General features: G+C 37.9%; 1 protein-coding gene across 1 annotated transcript in view; it reads left to right on the forward strand.

Annotated features, from left to right (window-relative positions):
* The window catches only part of NWD2 (NACHT and WD repeat domain containing 2), a 165,410-nt gene that overhangs the window by 82,861 nt on the left and 57,794 nt on the right, over window positions 1-24,755 (forward strand). The window contains exon 3 of the mRNA XM_006191169.3: window positions 2,614-2,730. Coding sequence (XP_006191231.1) covers window positions 2,614-2,730 — 117 coding nt within the window. The remainder of the gene's footprint in view (window positions 1-2,613; window positions 2,731-24,755) is intronic.

Raw genomic sequence — 24,755 nt, forward strand, 5'->3', positions numbered from 1 at the left:
CTCTTCAAAGAACCAACTTTTGGTTTCATTGATACTCTGTTTCATTAATTTCCATTGTAGTATAGTATTTCCTTCCTTCTGCTTGCTCTGAATTGTTCTCCTTTCCCTGTTGCCTCAAATTACTGAACTCTTTCTTCATTTTTAATATAGGCTTTTACAGCTCTAAATTCCCTCTAAAAACTATTTACCTACATCCCATAAGTTGTGATGTGTTGAGAAGAATGTTGTTGGGTAGATTGTCCTATAGACATGTTAGAGCTAGTTGGCTTATAGTATCACTACAGTTTTCTAGGTTTTTGTTCATCTTCTTCCTAGTTGTTCCCACTATTGAATGAGATATTTCAGTCTCCAACTATTATAGTTGAATTATCAATTTCTTGTCAGTTTGTGCTTCATGTATTTTAAGGCTTTATTGTTCATAGCATATACATTTATAATTGTTACATCTTCTTGATTGATATCCTTCTTCATCTCTAATTATATTGTTTTAAAATTTCTTTTGTCTGGTAGTATAGCCACATGCGTTTTCTTATGGTTGCTGTTTGCATAATAAATCTTTTTCCATCCTTTTAAAATGTGTCTCCTGTAGAAGCACATAGTTGAATCTTGTTTTTATCCAGTCTGATAATCTCTGCCTTTGGATTATTTAAACCATTCACACTAAATGGTACTATTGACGTAGTGGATTTACATCTGCCATTTTACTTTTTTTCCCTCTGTCTCATGTCCTTTATGTTTCTCTATTCCTCTTGTACTTTCTTGCTTTATATTAAGTAAATATTTTCTGTCATAACATTTTAATTTGTATAATGATTTTTTTCACTATATTTTTGAGTTAGTTTCTTTGTAGTTATTTTAAGGCATCTACATCTTAAGTTAGTATACATCATAAGTAGATTCTGTTAATTCCAGTGAGCTACAGAAAGAATACTCCCATATAGCTCTATTACTTTTTCTCCCTTTTTGTGCTATTGTTAAATATGCAACATCTAATTACAAATCCAAAGACATAATTATTACTTTATATAACTTTGTCACTTAAGATGTGAGAGGAATAGCAGGTATATATTTATAGCTTTTGTGATATTAACTATCATATTTACCATTTGTTTTTCATTCATTCTATACCTTTCTTCAGATATTATAGTGTCAGCCAAAAGGAGGGGGACCAAGTTCTGTGTATGGTTGTTTGTGCATGGCACAACTAAGGGTTGCCATTCACATTGCAGTTGTTATTATGACAATTTATTGGCAGATGGCCAAAAATGTCTTTTTCTAGTTATTTCAGTATATGAGGCTCAGTAATTCACAGTTCTGTCCAATTAAACTTTCTGTGATTGTGAAGTATTCTATTTCTGTACTTTCCAATATGGGAGGCAGTAACCAGTGAGCACTGTTGAGCACTTCAACTAAAATTTTAATTTTAATTAATTTATATTTAGTTTTAAATAACTCCAGCTAAGGGCTCTCATATTTGAAAGTGAAATTATAATCTGATGTCCCTCTCTTTTAATATTGTGATTAAACTTTGTAAGTTAGACTAAAGGGACGAACCTCAAAATCAGTCCTGATAGTTTCATATGTTATGAAATTCATGGACTGAGTCATGGGAATGGTTTTTTTAAAGAAGCTGTTATATTTCTATCAGCCATCTAAAAATGCAGATAGACAAAAATCTTGTCCAGACACTCTTGTGCGGGGCATTGGCCAAATACACAGAGTACTTAGGGCACAGGCAGTGGAGGACCCATACAAACAGCCAGCAAGGGGGTTTGGAGGTGGTTCTTTTTTCTGCTTGTGAGAAACAGGAAAGGAAAAGAAGACATCTTCAAAGCTACAATTAGGAACATTTACCTTATGCAGATAGCAGTTGAGTAAAGGGAATGAAACTGCTCTCCATAGCAAATTTTTCAGAGTGTACTTGTAAAAGTTTTTACAGACTCTCTCAATCTTCGCTCGTCGCCTTTGAAGTGAGGAGACAGAGGATCCCATTATCCTCACTTCTCAGGAAAGCATACCTTTCATGGTTTTCCATACGTGTTTTTCAGCTACGTATTGATGAAAGCCAAGCTGCTTACAGATAAGATATAAGCAAAATGTCCCCGTGGGATAACAGGTTTCTCTTTTTAATTTTTTTTAAAGAAATGTCACTGTGTAACTCAGGGTCAGTACATGTGAATGCCCATTGCGTTTTTCCCTTCTCATATTGAGACACACAGTAACATTAGACACTGTTACTTGTCTCAGATAACGTAGTGATCATATCCCAGCTGCTTTGAAACTTCTGAAACCCTGCTACTGTTTCAATGTAATGAACACCTGCATTGCAAAGCCTCTGACATTTAATATTTTGTTTTCCCTGGGCCCATGTCAACAGTATAATTTCTTCTTTTGTTTCTGATTATAACGTTCATACCCAAACCATCCTGGGATTAAAAAGAATACCTTTTTAAACTGATCTTAAAATATCATTTTCCCTCTCTAAGGGGAAACATACTGCAAAGAGAAAGGTTAAAGTCACGTTAACTTAATATTGTGAATACGAGTAAAGCCTACAGGTAAATTGAATTTGCCACCAGGTGAATTAACACTGCCTCATCCTTTGGTCCCCAGGTTATAGATCTGTACTGGGGAATTGATGAAGATGAATGGGACAGCCCCGAGCTCCAGAAGACCCGCATGAAGCTGCTTGAGGACTGTTTGAAAACTTCTGCAGGTCCATGTTTTGTTGTGGGTATAAAAACACTAATGCTTTCTATTAAATTGTAGAGGAATATGAGAATTCTTGCTGATTCGTGATTCTTAGGGGGCTTTTTAAATGGGGAAAAAATTCTTGCTTTTTATATCTACTTAAAATTTTCGAACTGTTTCCTTGCCCTCAGTGTGTGAGAACAAAACCCTCCACTTTCCATAAGAAACACTGAGAATTAACAGTGAATAATTTGAAATGGTAATCAGAGAGATGACTTGGGGTTGACGACAGTTTCCACGGCACCTTGTGATCAGCAGTACGGATTACGGGGTCAGCCCTACAGTAATTATTCTATTTTTCCTTCTCTTTTACAATGTAGTGTTCCATCATAGTAGCTCTGTTTCTCAACATTAGAATTTCTGGCATTTTAAAAAAACACAGTGGCTGAAACATTGTTAAACCAAATATACAATGTCAGATCAGCCAATAGGAATTGTTACACGGTAGGGGAAAAAATTGTTTTTGCAGTGATTTTTCGGCCAGAGATGCTCAAGTGGAACATTATTATTAGTTTATCATTATTTTCTAAAGAACATCCACTCCTCTGTGTAAACACAGTGGTAGTAAGAGAAGTAGGTCACTCTATGGCAGGTGATGGTACAAAATCACTGCCTTAATTTAGCTGAAGAAAGAACCTTATCTTGAATCCAGACAGCAACTAGCCATTGATAGGGAAGTTTGCCCCTTTTGACATAGGATGTTCTGAGGCTGACAGATGAGTATTAAAATTACTAGTAAAGAAAATATATCATATGATTAAAAGCTAGGTTCAGTGTTTCAGTAAAAGAGTTTTTAATATTAATTTGCATGTCCATCTATATAGTCAACTCCACATAGGATTTAAAGTATATGAATGCTCTATAATGTTTTTAGTATGTAGCCAAATTATTCATTTATTCACCCAGTACCTACTAGGATAATGCTGTCCTGGGCCCAGGACTGCTCTTGGTGCTGGGGGTGCGGGAGGTTGACCTATGTGACATGGTCATGTTGTGGGCCAGTGTGTTATGACCTTAGAATCTAAGGTAAATGAAATTACAGAGAGAAACTGTGTCATCCTTATGTGAGGCTAAGAGGACAGAGGAGGCAAAAGTCAAAGAAAAATGTAAAATAGTAAGTCGGATGGTGATAAATGATACAGAGGAGAGGGAATAGCACTGATGGGAGAAGGCCTCACTGATAAGGCGGCTGTAGAGGGGAGACAGGAAAGAGCTGAGTGAATATTGCAGCTGTGAGCTTTCCACAGAGAGGAAGTGGGACCTGGAAGCAGGTGGGTGAGAGGAGAGGTGAGTGTGGGAGCAGAGGCCGTATCATGGGGCTTTGTCATCTTGCAGTTGGCTATTGATTTGACCTTGACATGAGAAGCCAGAGTGTGCTGAGCAGAGGACTGAAGAGATCTGGCTGCTGGGTGTAGGACAGAGGATACAGCAATGAAGAGACCCAATGGAAAGCTAATACAATGCCCAAACAAGAAGAGTGCATCGTTTTAAGGGGGTTGACGACAGGACATCTAAGAACAGTGTCCTGTGGTCTGAACAGAATGCATAAAGTCCTGAAAGCCATGTAGGTATCCAAAGAGCTAGTGGTGGAAGAGGAATTAAGACTTTTTTTCCATGAGTCTTCAGAGGATAGAACTAGACCAGTGGATGGAAATTACAAGGAGACAGACTTTAGCTCCAGGTGAAGCAGTTCGAAGATGCAGCTTTCTCTCTGGTTTTGGGTCACATATCCCGGGGTCTGACTAACATTTCATAACTGTGGGATGTTAGAGCAATGTCTTTACTGTTCTAAGCCTTGGCTTCCTTATCTGTAAAACAGAGATGATGATAATAGTTACCCACCTCCTGGGATCTTTCTGGGGATGAAATGAAATTACAGAACACTTTTATAGTGTCTCACATATAATGACCCACAAAAAGTCTTGTTATTTGTTGTAATCATTATTATTCTCTCCCCAAGCTGTCTAAATTGTAATGAGTGCGTCACCAAAAACGTTGTCATAAAACTAGAAAATAAAACCACTCTGGCAGGGGTGCTTTAGAAGAGATTCAAACATTGGAAGACAAGATAGACTGGGTTCCATCATGTTTAGAGGCATAAAGAGCTATGTGTGTGCCCTGGGGCATCTCTATTACTATGATCTCCACAGCTTTAACTAATCCATCTTCAGAAATTCAGGAATGAGAGAGACATTCTCCCCCTTCTATCACCCTGTAGAGTGTCATACCCAAACTAGCTAAACTTAGTCATGGCCATTAATTCCTATAATATGCTGGTACAGGAATGAATAATTTAAAGACTTTGCAAGTTCATGCAGGTTCTGAAAGTAAAGGTTAACTGTTAGAACATCAGTAGCAACTTCAGAGCGTAAACAAATCATTTATCCCTCCTTCTGCTTCCTGTTACACGTTGACACTCAAGGCAACCACGCTAAATCCCTGTGGATAGAGCCAGGATTATTCACCCTGGTGATCCTAAATCATGCAAGGCTTATTTCACTGCTTATGGGAAAAAGTACATCTCTTATGGCCTTTCCTGTTGTAACTATGGTAACAGTGGGCACATATGTGTCGCTTTGGAGCTCAAGTTTCCTTGCCCACTGCTCCCTTGTGATATTTCTAGAAGTCATGATGACCCCCGTGTGCTGCAAAGCATGGCATATTACTTCCCCTAGTGCTGAAGTCTTTGGCAAGAACATTTGCCATTGCTGATGGAAAAAAAAAGTTTGTATATCTTCAAAGCCTTCAGACATTAGCCCTTATGTCAGTTACCAATAAATTCAGGACCAAACAAAGCTTTCATTTTCAGCACCCAGGGAATTAAAGCCCAAAGGGAACTTGGACTTAAATGTTGTGTGTACTTGGTTCTTTTCAACTTCATTTCCTAAAAGTTGTCCTTTGGGATATGGCCCCACGTCCTAGAGACATGCAGGCTCTGCCTGCTGATCCCAGATTGTTGTTTGTACACATGCTTTTGGTCACTGGTTGGACAGAGGGGTAGAGTAAGGGGCCTGGACAGGTGTCCAGTTCCACTCTGAGGATTAACTTGGGAGACAGCACACTGAGAAGACAGCACCTCTACTGAGAAAGAAGAGCATTTGTAGACGTGTACATAGAGGAAGGCACAGACAGTGGGGAAAACCCAGAATTTTTATTTCATAGCCAGAGTTAGAGCCCTAGTTCTGACAGGGCAAGTCACTGAGCTCACCATGCTTTAATTCTCACATGCATAAGATGGGGAGGGGGAAATAACAGTAAAGTACAAGTAAATGTTGAATAAATACCAAAGTTTTGTTATGGAAACCAAATGTGACGGTGTATGTGAGAATTCTTTGTGAGCTATACAGGGCCACACAACCATTAGTTATTATTAAATTGTGATTTCAGTTATTTTCAAATGAGAATAAAATGTTTGTTTTTATTCATACTGGGCATGTATGTGATGTTGGAAATTTCCCTTTGAAAATGTTGATGAGAGTCTAAATGTAGAAAGTGTTAAGACTTGATTCAGACAGTCAAATATTAAAGAGTTTTAAGTTCATTCTTAACAATGTAAAATGTACAGAGTATATATTAATTTGCTGAAATTTACTTAGTAAGAACTTTACCTACTCCCAAGGAGGGATTTTGAACAGGACTGCAGTTAACAGGAAGACAGCTCACAGTTGAGTCCAAAGTTGCCATATGTTTCTCCTTTTAAGTGCAGAGAATTGCCTCAGCCCTCACAAAGTGTGGAAAAGTTTAGCAGCATCTTTTCCCACCAACCTGTCCCACCCACTTAGTCCATAAAAATCCTTATGAAGGAGGTGAGGAATATTGCCTGTGGGAGAGAGCAGAGTCTGCGTCCATGCTACCTATCCCATCCCGTCCCTCTTCGAGTGCTTGTTTATGGAGGCAGGGGGGTTTCTTCTCATCCCTCCAAATTTGGAGTACTCCAAAAGAATTGCTTGTGGAGTTTGGGCTTTGACTCAGACCTTGAGCAAAGGTCTGCCTCCTGGAAGAAGTTGATAAAGACAAGTACTCTACTGACTTGAAGACCTGGAGTTTGAAAAGCTGAGATAGCTTTAGGGATGCTGCCCCCCAATGTAAGGGTGCTCTGGGGGGTGAAGACAGTATCTCACTACATTCCCTCAATCCACATGTGGAGATTTGCTGAGGGAAAGGGATTGGCAGGTTACCCTAGGAGAGCCAGGTCCAGGCGCCCAATAGAAAGAGGACCAGTTATGATGGAGACAGGTAAGAGGAGGTTCCATGACTTCACATTCAGAGGGTGTTCCCCATCTCTTAGAATCAGGACAAAGGGAATCCGATCTGCGCCACTCTTCTGGGAATTGACAAAGCAATTAACAAGAGTCTCAGGAAGCCAAAGCCCGTGTAGCCATCCTCTCTGGGGCTACCAGATTGCACGGCATTGGATAGAGGAGCAGCCAAGGCCAAAGGAGTGAGACTCCTGCCATCATTCTTACCTGAGTGTTTAATCTGATGCTGAAGCAGCCTTCCCACCCACCCCACAACATACACACACACACTGCCAGCAGTGGCACAGATGACTCGGGACAGAGAAGGAGCAGGCCATACTCTTGCCTACCACAGGGAAGGCAACCACTCCTGGCAGCCACTCTTAAAACCAGCATATACAAAGTGGAAAGAAGGAAGCTCAGAGATACATTTTGGGTTGGGCTAGATTTTAAACCAGCAATATGAAAACATAAGGAATTGGATTGAGAAATCTATTATTCAGCAAGTTTAAGTTTTTCAACTAGCCAGAAAAGACAAAGTCAAGTCCACAGATGTTATTGGTAAAAATCAAATCATTCCATATTTGTACATCACTGATAGTAGTGAATTAAATCTACAGCATACTGACCAGTTCATCGTCACCTAACTGTGTCACCAAAGTTCCTTCAAAGTGAATTATGCCCACTTGATAGTTCAAGTTTAGTTTCTTTCTTTAAATAACTTTATTTAAGAAATTCATACAATGAGAGTTCTTAAATCATTGAGTTTGAAGAAAATGTTAGTGTTTTTATAACAATTTAGTTTTTGGAAACTAAATTCTATCTACATTTTATCTACATTTCACCTTTGATTTACCATTTTAGGTATACTAAATATTTTAGGCATAGTAAATAAAATACATGAAAAGAAAAAACAAGTGCTTAATCTTAATTTCTACTTTAATAAAATGTACAGGTTTTGTGTGATTTAATGATCAAATTTATATATACAGATTTACTAATCAAAATGTACTAAAATGGAAAAATAGTCATTGATTTGAACTGAAAAATCATCTAAATTAAGCAATCTAGACTTTAATTTTTAAAAAAAAAAAGGACAATCTAATGCCTCATATTTTCTAGATGTATTTTTCTTGCACAATCAAAAGAAAACATTCCTTATATGTAAAATTAAGCTTGTCCAGTTGAAATCAGCTAGACATCATAGTTCTAAGATGGGTTCCAATAATAAATTACTTGATTATCACCAAAAAAGTTAGAATAGGCAAACATTTAAAAATACTCTTGAGAAGGAAAAAAAAAAAAAAAAAGCTAGTCATCTCATGGATAGAAGCCAAGAGAGAGCCATTTAGTTAATTGCTGCTGTTTCTACAATAAATTTTTATTGATACATAAGCTATTTTTATGGTATAACCCACTGTATTTTTTGTGTGGTAAGAAGAATTATGGAGAAAAAGTGAACTGGAGAGTAGTTAACCTCTTTATAACTTAATTGGTAAGAAAAAATTTCACTTAAAACTGTAATCCAAAGGACTTCTGAGTAGGACTGCAATAACTTAAAAAAAATTATAAACATCCTATTTTTAAAGAGCTAGTAGAGATCTGGAAACAAAAATGTTTAAAGTTAAATTCCAAAGAGGAGAGTTGTTCTTGCTGAGCTGGCTTTATAGATAAAGTCTCAAAAGCATCAGCAATTGTCATCATGAGACACTGGACAAGATGGAATGATACAAAGCTGGGAGGGAAAAGCTTCTACAACCTCTTTGTGTCTAGGAGACAGAGTCCACTAGAACATAACAGTAATTGTCTTGCCATTGAAACATTTTAATTAAAATAAAACTGATTAAAATTATAACCTAGTTGTACCCAGTTTCAATACTGAATAGATTGACATGACTATCCTCTCACTCTGTATCAGTCTAACACAGAAACATGAACCCCTAAATAAAAGTTACATAAAATGCCAAGAATACAATGAAAATTACAAGACATGTGAAGAATCAAGAAAATGATTACTAAATGAGGAAAATTTAGATAATAGAAGTCAACCTCCCAGATGGCCAAGATGATGGAATTGGCAGTCAAAAACTATTAAATAACTGTTATAAATATGTTAATGAAAATAAAGGAAAAGATAGTTAAAAGGGATAAGATGGATAATTTCAAAGAAATGAAATCTATAAAAAAGAAATGGATATTTTAGAACAATATCTAAAATTAAAAACTTATTTGATGAGCTTAACAGTAGACTGAACACAGTGTAAGACTAGATTAGTGAACTCAAAGAGAAATCAATAGAAAATATCCAAATTGAAGCACAAATTGAAAAAAAACAAAAAAACAAAACAGGAAAAACAGAATAAAGCAGAAGAGACCTGTGAGGCACAGTCTCACATAAGTGTAACTGGGGTCCCAGAAAAAGAGGATGGGAGAGAGATAACAAGTGAGAATTTTCCAAAACTGTTTAAAAGCATCAACCCACATGGATTCAAAAAGCTCAGTAAACCATAAGCAAGAATATTACACCTGATAACATTATAATAAACTGCTGAAAACCAAAATTAAAACTAAAAATCAATCGAAAGGAAAAAAATCATTACCTTCAGAAAACAGACTTTTAGCTGATTTTTAATAAAGAAGCTTTGGAAATCAAAGGACAATGGAATATCATCTTTAAAGAGCTAAAATGAAAAAGACAACCAAGCTACATTGCCAAATGTAGTAAAAATATCCTGCAAAAGTAAAGACAAAATCATGATATTTTCAGGCAAAAGTAAAGACTTAGTCATCAGCTAACTCACATTTAAAGAAAAACTAAAAGGCCTTTTTCTGCCGTAGTGAAAATGACCATATAAAAGCTCAAATCCCTAAGAAGGAATTAAGAGCACTATAAAGGGTAAGATGAAAGAATATTGACTATGTTAAGCTACAGTAATAATGCTGTGTAGAGGTTATAACATAAGATAAAAAGGGCAAAAGGGAAAATGCAGTTCCCTCTTTTAAAGGTAGTCTTACATTATTTGGGAAGTGATAAATGTCCAAAGTTTAAGCTGTAAAAGGTCAAGAGTGAATACTGTAACATCCCTACATATAGGAAAACCACTAAAGAGGATTACAAAAAGACATAAAAATCTCATGGCAGAGACACAATAGAATACTAAAAATAATTCCTTTAAAAAGAGCCTGGAAAAGAAGAATGAAGCATAATAGGTGGAGATGATGGCGGAGCAGGAAGACCCTCACCTTCTCTCATGGACGCATCAAGATTACACCTCTTTACAGAGCAACTATTGATGAGAAAGACCAGAATCTAGGAGAAAAGAACTTCTACAACTAAAGAAGGAACCACAATGAGATAAGTAGGAGGAGTGTAGGCACAGTATAGTCAGGACCCATACACCTGAGTGGGCAACCCACAAACAGGTTAATTACCACTGCAGAAGTTCTCCCCAAGAAGCAACGGGTCTGAGCCCCACATTGGGCTCCCATGCCCAGGGGTCCTGCCCCAGGAAGACGGGCTCCTAGAACACTTGTTTTTGAAGGACAGTAGGGCTTACTTTTGGGAGACCCAGAGAGCTGTGGGAAATAGAGACTCCATTCTTAAAGGGTGCACACAGAATCTCATGTGCTCCAGGACCCTGGGCAGAAGCACTAATTTGAAAAAAAAAACCTGGGTTAGACCCACGTGCTGATCTTAGAGAGTCTCCTGGAGTGACAGAAGGTGACTGAAGCTCACTCTGGGGACACAGACACTGGCAGCAGCCATTTTTAGGAACTTATCCTACCACATGTTCACTGGTGCTGGCAAGTGCATTTTGTAATCCTTCCTCTAGCTTATTACCCTCAGGACCCAGTCCCACCCACCAGCCTGTAGGCACCAGAACTGGGATGCCTCAGGCCAAACAACTAGCTGGGCAGGGACACAGCCTACCCACCTGCTTTAAAATGCCTGAGCCCACAGCCACACTGGGACACAGACCTGTTCACCAGAGGGCCCAGGATGCAGACCTGGCCTCACACCACTGGGCAGGCACCAGCCCCGGGAAACCCTGGAACCTAGCCATGCCCATCAGCCCCAGAATCACAGCAGCCTTACGGCCAGCCACAGCAGGACCCATCCCACTCACCAGCAGGCCAGTACCAGCTCCAGGGCCTTGCAGCCAGAGATCCTAGGAACAGACTCTACCCACCAGTGAGCCAGCACTAGCCCCAAGACCCCATGGGCCTTTGACCCATACACAAGCAGTCTAATACCAGCTCTGAGTCCTCTGGGACCCTGGGACCCAGTATGCCTGCTAGTGGGCTGGCACTAGCCCCAGGTCCCAGCTTCACCTACCGATGGTCAGACAATAACCCTGGGATTCCCTGGACCCAACCTTGCCTCCCAGTGGGTGGTCACCATCACCAGGGCCAGTGCAGCCCCACAACCTGCCTTGTCAAGACCTAACCAACATACGGGCAGGCCAGCACTCTCCCAAGAACCCCCAGGGCTCAGGCCTTGTCCACAAGCAGATAAGTCCAGGTCTTCCTCAGTAAGTAGTGCCAAGATCCAGCGCCACCCACCAGGAAGGCTGACACCAGCTTTGGGACCCTCAGGGCCCTGCATCCAGAGAAACTAGGACCCAGCTCCATCAACCTGTGAGCCAGCACTAGCCCTGGGACCCCCCTCTGCCCTAGTCCCTGGCCCTGCCCACCAGCACACCAGCACCAGCTCTAAGATACCAAGGACTCCTCAGCCATCCACCCTGGGATCCAGTACCACTCACCAGCAGACCAGCACCAGTTTTACCCCCAAACCTTCAGCTAGACATATCAGGAACAGCTCCACCCACAAGCAGGGCAACATTAGAGCTGGGAGCTCCTTCCCTGTAACCACCACTCTAGAACCTGACTCCACCCACCACTGAGTCGCCAGTAGCCCAGGTATCCCCAGGATTCCAAAGCCAGCCTCCTCGTGACTGGGTCCTGCCAACCAGTGGCTGGTAGCCTCTAAATAAGGCAGGGCCTGGCAGCCAACCAGACCAGGGGCCAGCCGCAAAGGCTGACTACTGTGGGAGCTACCAGACCTCCCACAGTAGTCAGCCTGCCACAACAGAAGGACCCACACAGCCCATATAGAGGTGCTCCTAGAGCATAGAGCTCTGGTGACCAGAAAGGAATGTGCTGCTGGGAAGCATAAAAAGTGTCCTACAAATGGCCACTTCTCCCAGATCCAGAGGCATAACCAGCCTAGCAGATACATAGAAATACAAACAACAAATTAGGCAAAACAAGAGGACAAAGGAACATGCTTCAAATAAAGCAACAAGGTAAAACCTCAGAAGAACTAAGTGGAGATAAGCAATCTACCCAGTAAAGAGTTCAAAGTAATGACTGTAAAGATGATCAAAGAACTCAGGAGAATGGGTGAACAGAATGAGAAGTTAGATGTTTTTAACAAAAAGTTAGAAAATATAAAAAACCAAACAGATATGAAGAATACAATAACTAAAATAAAAAATACACTGAAGGGTATATGTATGTATATATATGGCTGAACTATACTTCAATAAAAGAAAAAAAACACTGAAGGGAAACAACAGTAGATTAAATGATACAAAAGAACAGGTCAATGAACTTGAAGATAGAGTAATGGTAATTATTGAACAGAAAAAAGAATGAAAAATGAGGACAGGTTAAGAGACCTCTGGGACAACACCAGTCGTACCAACATTTGGATTATAGGGTCCCAGAAGAAGTGGTGGAGAAAGGGGTGGAGAACATATTTGAAGACATAATAGCTGAAAACTTACCTAACTTGGAAAAGGAAACGGCCAGATTCAGAAATGACAGAGAGACCCAGACAGGATCAACCCAAAGGGGGCCAAACCAAGACATACTATAATTAAAATGGCAAAAATTAAAGATAAAGAGAGAGATTAAAAGCAGCAAGGGAAAAGCAACAACTTACACACAAGGGAATGCCCATAAGGATATCAGCTGACTTTTTAGCAGAAACTCTGCAGTCCAGAAGGAAGTGACAGAATATATTTAAAGCAATGAAAAGGAAAAGCCTACAACCAAGAACACTCTACCTGGCAAGGCTCTCATTCCTATTTGATGGAAAGATCAATAGTTTTATCGACAGGCAAAAGTTAAGAGTTTAGCACGACCAAACCAGCTTGACAAGAAATGTTAAAGGGACTTCTGTAAGTAAACAAAACAAAACAAAACATAACTAGAGACTTGAAATTACAAAAGGAAAAAGCTCAAGGAAAACTATAAAAGAAAAAAGGCAAATATACAGTAAAGGTAGTAAATCAACTACAAATAAGCTCATAGGAAGATTAAAAGACAAAAGTAGTAAAATCATCTATATCCACAATAAGCAGTTAAGGGATACATCAAACAAAAAGATGTAAAATATGATGTCAAAAACAGTAATCATGGAGGGACAGGAGTAAAAATACAGGGTTATTAAAATGCATTGGAAAGTAAGAGATCAGCAGCTTAAAACTATATCTATATGTGTATATGAGTGATATATATTGCTATATATAAACATCATAGTAACCACAAATAAAAAAATCTCTGATACACAAAAAACAGGGATCCAAACATAACATTAAAGATAGTCATCAAATCATAAGAGAAGAGAGCAAGAGAAGAGGAAAGGAACAAAAAAGAACTACACAACAACACCAAAACAATTAACAAAATGGCAATAAGTACATACCTACCAATAATTACTTTAAATGTAAATAGACTAAATGTTCCACTCAAAGACAGAGTCACTGAATGGATATAAAAACAAAACCTGCATATATGCTGCCTACTTCAAGTCTAAAGACATACAGACTGAAAGTGAGAACATGGAAAAAGATATTCCATAGAAATGGAAATCAAAAGAAAGCTGGGGTAGCAATATTTATATCAGACAAAGTAGAATTTAAAACAAATACTGTAACAAAAGACAAGGGAGGACATTACATAATGATTAAGGGATCGATCCAAGAAGATGCAACAATTATAAATCTACAAGCACCCAACATAGAAGCACCTAAATACATAAAGCAAATATAAATAGACATTAATGGAGAAACTGACAGTAACACAGTAATAGTAGGGGACTTGAACACCCCGTTTAAATCAATGGAGAGATCATTGAGACAGAAAATCAATAAGGAAACACTGGCCTTAAACGGCACACTAGACCAAATGAGCTTAATAAATTATAGAAAATTTCATCCAAAAGCAGCAGAATGCACATTCTTTTCAATATGCACATGGAACATTCTCCATGGTAAGTCAAATGCTAGGTCACAAAACAAGTTTTGATTTAAGAAAACTGAAATCCTATTAAGCATCTTTTCTCACTACAATTCTGTAAGAGTAGAAATCAACCACAAGGGAAAAACTGCAAAAAAACACAAACATGTGGAGGCTAAATAATATGCTACTAAATAACCAATGAATCACTGAAGAAATCAAAAAATACCTGGAGACAAATGAAAACAAAAGCACAATGAGCCAAAATCTAGGGCATGCAGCAAAAGCAGTTCTAAGAGGGAAGCTTATAGCAATAAAAGCCTATCTCAGGAAATAAGAAAAATATGAAACACTCTAACCTTATACCTAAAAGAACTAGAAAAAGAACAAATGAAACAGAGCAAAAATAAGTGAAATGGAGACTTAAAAAAATAGAAAAAAATCAAAAAAGCTAAGAGCTAGTTCTTTGAAAAGATTTTTTTTTAATGATAAACCTTTAGCCAGACTCATTAAGAAAAAAGAGAGAGGTCCCAAGTCAACAAAATCAGAAATTAAAAAGGAGAAATTACAACTGACACCACAGACATGCAAAAGATCATAAAACATTACTATAAACAACTATACTCCAGTAAAATAGATAACCTAGAAGAAATGGACAATTTCCTAGAAATATACAATCTTCCAAAACTGAACCAGGAAGAAATAGAAAATATGAACAGTAATGAAATGGAACCAGGGATGAAAAGAAATCCCAACAAACAAAAGTCCAGGATCAGATAGTTTAACAGGTGAATTCTACCAAACATTTAGAGAAGAGTTAATACCTAGCCTTCTCAAACTATTCCAAAACATTGCAGAGGAAAGAACACTTATGAACTCATTCTGTGAGACCGGTATCACCCTGTTACAAAAACCAAAGATATATCACAAAACAAGAAAATTACAGGCCAGTATCACTGATGAACATAGATGCAAAAAATACTCAACAAAATATTAGCAAAATGAATTCACTTATACATTAAAAGGATTATACACCATGATCAAGTGGGATTTATACCAGGGACGCAAGGAAGGTTCAATACCCACAAATCAATCAATGTGATACACCACGTTAACAAACTGAAGAATGAAAATCATATGATCAGTTCAACAGATGTGGAAAAAAGGCTTTGACAAAGTTCTATATCCATTTATGATACTGACTTTTTTAAAAAAACCTCTCCACAAAGTGATAGTATCAGTGGAACATACCTCAACATAATAAAGGCTATGTGTGATAAGCCTACAGCTAACATCATACTCAACAGTGAAAACCTGAAAGCACTTCCACTAATATGAGGAATAAGACAAAGATGACCACTCTTGCCACTTTTACTCAACATAGTATTGAAAGTCCTAGCCACAACAATCAGACAAGAAAAAGAAATAAAAGGTATCCAGATTGGGAGGGAAGAGGTAAAGCTGTCAAGAGACTAGAAAAAGAAGAGAAAATTAAACCTAAAGAGATTCAAAGAAAAAGACACATTCATCAGAATACAGTCACTTTTAAAATACTTTCGAAGGTCCTCAGTACCTTTTTTATAGCTCTAAGGATAAAAGGGTGATAGAACTTTAGAGCTGGGAAAAACCTTGAGATCATTAAGTAACCAAGGAGTTAAAAATCCTGCATTTTACACAGGTAAAAATTGAGACCCAAAGAAGTGAGGGAATCTGGTATTTCCTGAGCTCCTAAAATACACCAGCTGCTGTGTTGAGCACTTTTCAATACAGCTCCATTGAGGCCATTATTTCTCCAGCTCTATCAGTGAGGATGCTGAGACTTAAGCAGTTTCTGTAATTGACCCAAAGTCCTGCAAGTAGTAAGATATGCAGCCAGGATTCTGACCTAGGTCCCTTTAATTCCAAAGCCTATACTCTTCCTACAGTAAGACCCTAAATGGTTAAGTTAGAAGCCACGTGAGGCCTAGAATCCAAGTCCCTTTTCCCTAGTCTATTTCTACTTCCACTACAAAAATGAAAAAAAACAATGGCAAATTAATGCCCTGTTTCAATTCTGTGGGATTCTTTCACATACAGTTGAATGAGTCAGATAAAATTATCACTGATTTAGTATGCAGGGTGCTTTTCCCTAGTGGGGAATGAAGCTTTGTTGCCCAAGGCTTTATTAAAAGATTGCTTAAGCCAACCATTAAATTCTATGATAAACTTTGACTTTTTAAATCTAATTTCCCTGGACAGAGAAACTTGAAGCTGCCAAAATCTGTACTTGGAAATGCCACACATGCAAATTGTGAAAACAACAAAGATTTCTTAGGGCTTTTTTTTTCCTCACACTTACCCAGTATTTACTCACAGTACAAGGTCCAGGTCTGCTATACCCAACCAACCTAAAGTCTCCATGTGATCCTGGATATGCACATTTCACAGCATTGCACAATAAAACAACCAGCAAATGTATGTAGTGCCTATCATTTATGACTTGATGCCAAGCAGTATAGAAGTAACACGCTATCTCTATACTGTTAACTGTGCATTTAAACAGAGAGAGGGAGAGAGAGAAAAATGCGCATGCAGTTAAATATGATATAATTTGATAAATATGAAAATATGGTATTAAGCAAGTGCTGTGAGAGCCAGATGGAATAAGTTGCTCTGACTCTGTGCATCAGAAAAGACCTCCAGAGGAGGTGATGTTTGCCCTGAAGCTTTCCATCTTTAACACCTAAGGCTGGGGATATGCAGTGCCTTGATTGTCCAGAGACCAGCAGTTGCTGAATGTAGTTAGACTAGGCTTAATGACAGGGCAATGAGGGAACATGAGGCAAGAAATACAATTTGAGGCCCGGCCTCATAAGGAAGTTTCAGCTTACATTTGTTATCAGTGAGGAGGACATTCTGTTCAGATACGTTCCTCTGGAGGTGGTGTTGTGAAGAGGCTGGAGGTGAGACACCTAACTAGGCACCTAGCTAATGTCATGATCCAAGTGAAAGATAATCTGCTGTGGTAAGAGGTAAAATAGAGGGGAGGGCATAGATTAGAGACATTTAAGAAATGGAATTGATGTTGACTAGTTAAAGGGGGTGGGTTGATGCAGAAAAATGAGTCAGAGGTGATTATGCCAGTACCCAGGGTGTTGGCTCTTCCATCCATTCCACCATCATAGATGCTTAAGTATACACATAAATCACATTGCAGAGTAACCTACAATCCGCATTTACAAAAGGTGATTATTTGCTGAAAATAAAATCTGTACTGACCAACAAGAATGTATCATATTCATTACTCACAATCTCTGTTTTCTTCCCGATTCTTTTCTGTCTTTGTCTGGGAAGCGAGTGAAAATAGTAACCAAGAGTGGGTAAGGAGCAAGTTGAATCACAATATCTGTCTGTACCATCATAATTCTATGAACACTTCTCATATTGCTTTATATTTTTCTTCTTTATAGTATCAGGGACAGAGCAATTTTGTAAACATCTGTCATAGGGCAAATGCAAAGAAGATTTTGTGGAGGTCAAAGCTGGTGTCCCAGCTTGGAAATACGCACAGATATAGGACAGCTTTGTGAGTCTTCTGTGTTATGGCCCTTTCTGTATTCTCAGCTGTCCAAAGCAGCCTCGGAAGTACCAGGAGGTGCTGCTCTTTCTCCTGTTCTTCCTCTTCCTTCCTTAGCACCTGAGATGCTGGAGGATGTGCATATCTAATTGTGGGATTATCATTAGTCCTGACCCCTTTCCTGCTTTGTTATGACAAGCTGCAAAACCACCTTCCCAGCCATTCTGCATATCTAAATGGCATGGTTTGAGGCAATTTAAATATTTTAGCATTTTTATTTATGTACAAATGATATATGGAAGAGATAGGAGTTTTAATTAATTTTAACTTGGGGAAAGGGAATCTCTGCTAGTTTTTACCTGGTTTGGCATTTATACTTTGTCTGCTATACAAAAACATGTATTATTATTAATGAATGCTCCAAGTTTTCCAAACCCACTATTAAGATTAGTGTTGCTGGGCTAGAAACAAATATTCATACACTACCGGTAATATTATACATAATTTAAAGTGTACCTTGTCATGCAAATGGATTCAGCATGGTGCTTTCCCTCAACTGTAAAATTATTTTCTTGCCCCAAAATGGAGCAGGCTTGTGAATTTTTACGCAGCCTTGGAAGAGGCAGCTGAGTAAGCATTTGGGAGAGGCTTCAAATTCTGTCTCTGTGAAAATGGAATTAATTGGTCTCCAGCTTGAATCAGGTATAAATATAGAGGTGACCAAGATTCACCAGCAACAGGGAAGTAATCATATCTTTAATTGCCTAGTAGTCTCAAGGAAGTACTGGACTCAACTTTTTCCAAACTATAGCAGATAAGTGTAAAAAAAAAATCTAGATTAGTCATTGCATCCATCTCTATACCTCATTTCTTTAAGAAAGGAATAATAATGAGGCTAAACTTGATTTAAAATGTTCAGCTGGCCTTAAATTTTTACTAGTTTTGTAACTGTGTAATCTGGCATGGAAGTGGTGTTTGTCTTCCTGTGAGACCCTGTACAGTGCACGCCAGGGGTCTTAGTGCCTTCACAGGGACCACTGCATTTGTCTTTACTTTCTTACTAATCATAATTATTATGTTTTCTTTTCTAACTTCCTCTTATAAGTGGCTGAAATAGACTATTAAGAGTCTCTTTAATACAGTTCAGGATGGAAGGCTGTTCCTAGTAGTTTTTATCAGTGATATGATAATGATTTCTGCTTTTATTCTAATTCAGTCTGTTGAATTTTCTCAGGAAATTGAGGAGGCAAGAGGCCTGCCTTTTCTCACTTTATCGTATATCATTGATAATTATGGTTGGCACGAACTGGCTTACGTTTCTTTGAGGATACCAAGTGTCTCACCCAGTTCTCTTTTCTAACATTACAAACCAACCAACTGAATTTGTGTTCTACTTTTTTAGCCCCTGGAGAAAATGTTAAAACATGTTTTCCCCTTCTAACGAATTTTGCCCTTTAGTGCAGAATAATTTTTCCTTTCTTAAAAGTTTTTCTAATGCAAATAAATGAATTCTTACAAGGGCAAACTTTATTTTAACACTGTCCTTCTAAATCGAAGCACAGCTATATTCACAGAAATGACATTCATGAAGTGGGAGCAAAGAAAGCAATACATTTTAGGGGATCAAAAAGTCATTTGTCTATTTTGAAGTATCGTGTATTTAAATAAGGTAATTAACAGGATCATATTCATATATAGTATATTGAAAATATGCTACTAGGATTTCTCTCAAATCTTTGTTAGGTGAAATTAAAATAAGAAATGTATCTGTATAATAATTTTACCATTTGAATAAGTTTATTTATATCTCATCTTACTACCTTTATTATCTCTACCTCAAGACTATTACTAAAACTAAACACACATTTCTTTGACTCACATTCTTCATTTTAAAAAGTGTCCAGCTTCTTATTTTTGGAGATTTAAAGATCTACATGAACATATATAACATTAGTGGGACACGTGTATTGACTATATTGTGAGTACTTTGTATGGAGAACTCATCCACTCTTCCCAATAGTTTATGAGGGAATTAGTGTTGTTGTAACCATTGTACAGACAGGCTAACTGAGGAGAAAAAAGGATTCCTGACTCTTGCCAGGATATACCGCTAGTAAGGACCTGTGCAGGACACAAACCTGAGGAGGTCTGATGCTAGGATTTACATGTTAACCATTCCACAGTGCTGCTTCTCAATTTCTCAGCTTTTGTTTCTTCTGAACTAAGATGTGTTCAATTCAACGTACAAAGTCCTCTTAACCAATGGGTCTTAAATTCCCCTTGGAGCACAGGCATCTGTTAGAATCTTACCTGTTTTAGTATATCTTCATCTCAGATATATCAAGGTCAAAGAATAGCATTCCTGACTTCCACCTTTCCCCCAATTTCAATCCATATTTTTCATTCCTTTTTAAGGCACACTCACATGCCAGTGCGCTGTACAGCACAGCAAACTGTTCATTTCTAGAAGTGATTAGTCCATGATTCTTTGCCTCCCACAGAGGCCATCACCCCTCTAATCCTTGGGGAGAAAGTGAATGAAAGAATAGAGACATATTGTAAATAGCCTCTGACTGCCCCAGCTTTACACTGAACTGGGAAGATACAAGGCAGAGATAAAAATGTACAATACTAAAACCAAGACCAAATCGAGGAAATTCAACTAGTTCTGAGACATGCAGAATTAAATTAAGATTCACAAACTCTGGACAGAAATCATGTTAATAGCAAACGTTTACTGAGCAGCATTTATGTGCCAGGTGCCATTCTGCATCGTACATGTAGTGATCTGCGTCGCCTGACAAGAGTAGTGATGAGGGGTGGGTATGACTGTTACGCTCATCTTACAGATACAGAAACAGGCACACAGAGCTGGGATTTGAAGCCAGGCTGACTGACTCTGCGGTTCATGGTCTTAACCACTTTAGACATTTTTCCTGCCACTTGATATGAGATGCTTCATTTTGACCTCACTATCTCCCCTTTGCCTCAAAATCCAGATCAGTTTTGTGCAGTACACTGGGCAGCTGTCCATGGCTGTGCATATATAGCTTTCCAAAAGGGTTGTCCAAGTTCCATCAATAAAAATTCAGGGGCTGCAAATCACCATGAACAAGGAACATGATAGGGATTTGGCAGCTAATTGTAATTTGCCATGAATATTCCCAAATTACAGTTGCTGGTTGGAAACACCTTAATAGCACTACACTCTGAGAATTCTGAATATCCATGTACCCCATTGCTGAAGACACATGGAGCGTTAACAACAGTTGTAGGTAGAAAATTCAGCTCAGGCTACTAACATGCCTGTTAGCCACTGGATTCTAGATTAGGAGAAAGGGCATCAATTTGTTCTCCAGCAACAGATGGAGAATGAGAGTTGACTGACACCCAAATGGATGGAGATGAGGACAAAAGAACAAGTCAGACATCCTGGATATTCACCAAGTTTGAGGGGAGAAGCTTTTGAAAAACATTTTACAGATTAAGAAAAATGGATTAGGATGACGAAAATGTATATGAAAATGATTTTTCTAAAAAAAAAGACTTTAGCAAGCATGTTGGCATCTTAGTAGCATTTGAGACTGAAAATCACATGGTGAGAACAGACTAATGTGAGAAAACAGCTACATGGTAGAGATGGGTGACTTGCAAGGAAAACAAAAACTAGAATTATCACAGTAAAAATCAAGTCAGTCCAGTGATGCAGAGAATAATATGAAATGGTTTCTCAGTATTCAGGAGAAAAAGAGATGAAGAATAAAAGAAAGAAAATGGAGGGCCGAGAAAAGAATCCAACCCTAAAATTACAGGTATTTCCAGGAAGGAAAACATTAAAGTCAGAAGCAATAATCAGAAACAATATTGGAAGGAGTGGAGGGTATATAGCTCAGGGGTAGAGTGCGTGCTTAGCATGCATGAGGTCCTGGGTTCAGTCCCCAGTACCTCCTCTAAAAATAAATAAATAATACTAATTACCTTCTCCTTCCTGCCCCCCCCCCCAAAAAAACAATATTGGAGGAAGAAAATCTGGACAAATGCTTTTTACTAGCAATCAAAACAGATCTTTGACAAGTGTAACAAAATTGAGAAATATATAGAAGTAAAATTAGGAATAATAAAGAGTGATTTAGCCACAGATACAGAAATAACAACCATCAACAACAGTAAGATGTAGAACTGACTAGGGGCCATGAGTCTGCGTCACATCTGCGGGATTTTTAAACATTTGTATCATAAGTAAGAAAACTTAAAATTAAAAGAAAATACTATGTAAAACTCGATGCTGGGAAAGTTTCAAAGCTGAATACATGACTACTTCTCTGAAAAGTTTTAATTACCAAAATAGATTCAAGATGATTGAGATAAACCGCTAGCTGTAAAAGAAAGTTCATCAAAGCATAGCTTCCCAAAAAAAAGGTTCCTTTTGTTTCCAAAAAGTAAAAAAAAAAAAAAGTGATTTTATCTGTGTATCCTTCTAAGCTTTTAATTCCACACTAAATAAATTGTTCCATTGTAAAGAAAGACAAAGGAGAAAGCCATCTTACTCACTTTTTATGCTAGCATAATCCTGACCCCAAACATGACAGAGCACAAAAATTAATACCCCTTGTTGATTTTAATATAGGTTAAAAATTCTTTATGAAATGATTACTAAACCAAATTTTGAAAGTTTTTAAAACGTATCTACCATACTTAGGGTTTACCTCAGAAAGGTAAGAAGATTTATTATTAGAAAGTTCATTAATAAGTAAATCAATGCTAAAAATGTTAATTTCAACTCATGCCAGAAAAAGAATTTAACAAAATTCAAGACCCTTTTCTACAAAGTGATGAATTCTGTAAGCCTACCAACAGATTCTTCCTTTATATATTAAGAATATCTACCTTATGTTAATAACCAACTTTGTGATTACTACATGCCCATGGCCTGTGTCATACTTACAAACATGAGTGCTTACTGACAGGAATCTGCAGACGACTATGAAGTAAAATATGAAAGTGAGCCATGATGTCACCATCCAGAGACACTCATTTAACTAACACTCATTAGCTAAATATTTTAACTAGTATTTTAAGTATGTGCCAGGCCTTGTTCTGTTTATCTGCATGTTTTTACAGTTGACCCTTGAACAACAGGGGAGTTAGAGGCGCCAGTCCTCCCACAGTTGAACACCCAGCTATATGGCTGCCCTTGTCTGCACCGTTACACACTGTTCCTCCATATCCACAATTCTGCATCCATGGGTTCAACCAACTGTGGATCACGTAGTACTGTAGTGTTTACTATTGAAAGAAATTTGCATACAAGTGAACCTGTGCAGTTCAAACCTGTTTTAAGGGTCAACTCCACTTTGTTAAGAATATTCTGCATAGGTATTCCTGTTGTAATCCTCATTGTGCTGATGAAGAGACAGACACATAGAAGGGTTAGGTAGCTTTCCCAAGGTCACTGAGCAAGCACATAGGTGAGGTATAAATTCAAGCAGTGTTAGAGAATTCACACCCTTAAGCCATATGTTAAATCATCTCTTTAGAGAAATTTTTCCAGTATTTTATCATAAGCATTTCCCAATGACATATAATTTTCTTAAATTATTATTTTAATAATGTATAATACTTGAGCATACAAATGAACTACTATATATTTAAATGTTGCCTATTTTTACATATGTAGGTCATTTCTGATTATTTACTATAAATACTAATGCATTTAACATTTTCATATAAATTCAAACTGCCTGATTTTTTCTTTGAGTATAAACTCCAAGATGCAGAATTACTAGGTCAAAACTCATTAGTATGCGTAAACCATCCTGAATTTCTGCTTGTTTTCTGGAAAGATTCTGCGATTGGCATTTCTACCCAAAGAAGGTGAGAATGCCCATTTCATAGTGACTTAATCAGCTCTAAAAAGTACCACAACTTAACACTTTTGTAAATTTGATAGGTACAAAAAGGAGTATCTTACTTCACATCTTTGGCTACTAGTAATGTTTAAAAATCTTTTCATATGTATATTAGCCATTGGAAAATAGTTTTGTGATTTGCCTGTTGATTCCTACCTCACAGAAAGCAGTGTAGCGAACGGTTAAGAACAGTCATTTTTGTCAGAGGCATTGGAATTTTCAACTTTTAAGAAATAGAACATCACTATACTAGATACATCGTTCTCACACAAAGGCGGACATGGTAAGTTGTCCAGTTATTCTTGGAAACCTAGGTTAATCATGATCCCACAAACCTTAATCTCACTGAACCTGTTTCCTTATCTTCAAAGTGGGGGTAATGATACTTCATTGGTTTATTGTCAGTATTAAATAAGATACTACATGGAAAATGTTTAATGCACAAATGGCAGCTTTCAAACGGTAACTTTTAAAACATATTGCTCTATGCTTTCAGGCCACTTACCTGGAGCTCTGTTTAGACTTATATTAGAGTTTTGTATGTACTTATCAGTAGATGATAAATTCTCAGGAGGAATTTTTATCCTTGCCCTCTGCCTCTAGCACACTAGTATCTAGCAAAAGCCTTATGTGTATTAGCAGTGGAGTACATATCTACCGTATTGGGCTGAATGTAAAATTACTCTACTTTGAAAGGATATTTTATAATTAGATGTCATGATTCCATCTAGTTGGTCTCTAAAACATTTTTTCATTTTCCTATTGCAGAATTTTAAAAAATAGAAATCCTCAAATTTAGGTTCTCAAGGGCAGCTTTCAGATTTTTAACTGCTTGCTAACCACCTCATTTAGGACAGACTCCATTACAGGCCAGCGCCAGACAGGCCACACTCAAGGGCAAACATACGAATAGTGACCTCCCTTCAGTGGGGAGGGATCAGTCAGGAACTTGGGACTAATAGATACACACTACTATATATAAAATAGATAAACAACAAGGATTACCGTATAGCACAGGGAATGATACTCAATTCTCTTGTAATAACCTATAGT

Source organism: Camelus ferus, chromosome 2, assembly GCF_009834535.1.
Source record: "Camelus ferus isolate YT-003-E chromosome 2, BCGSAC_Cfer_1.0, whole genome shotgun sequence".
Taxonomy (NCBI): Eukaryota; Metazoa; Chordata; class Mammalia; order Artiodactyla; family Camelidae; genus Camelus; species Camelus ferus.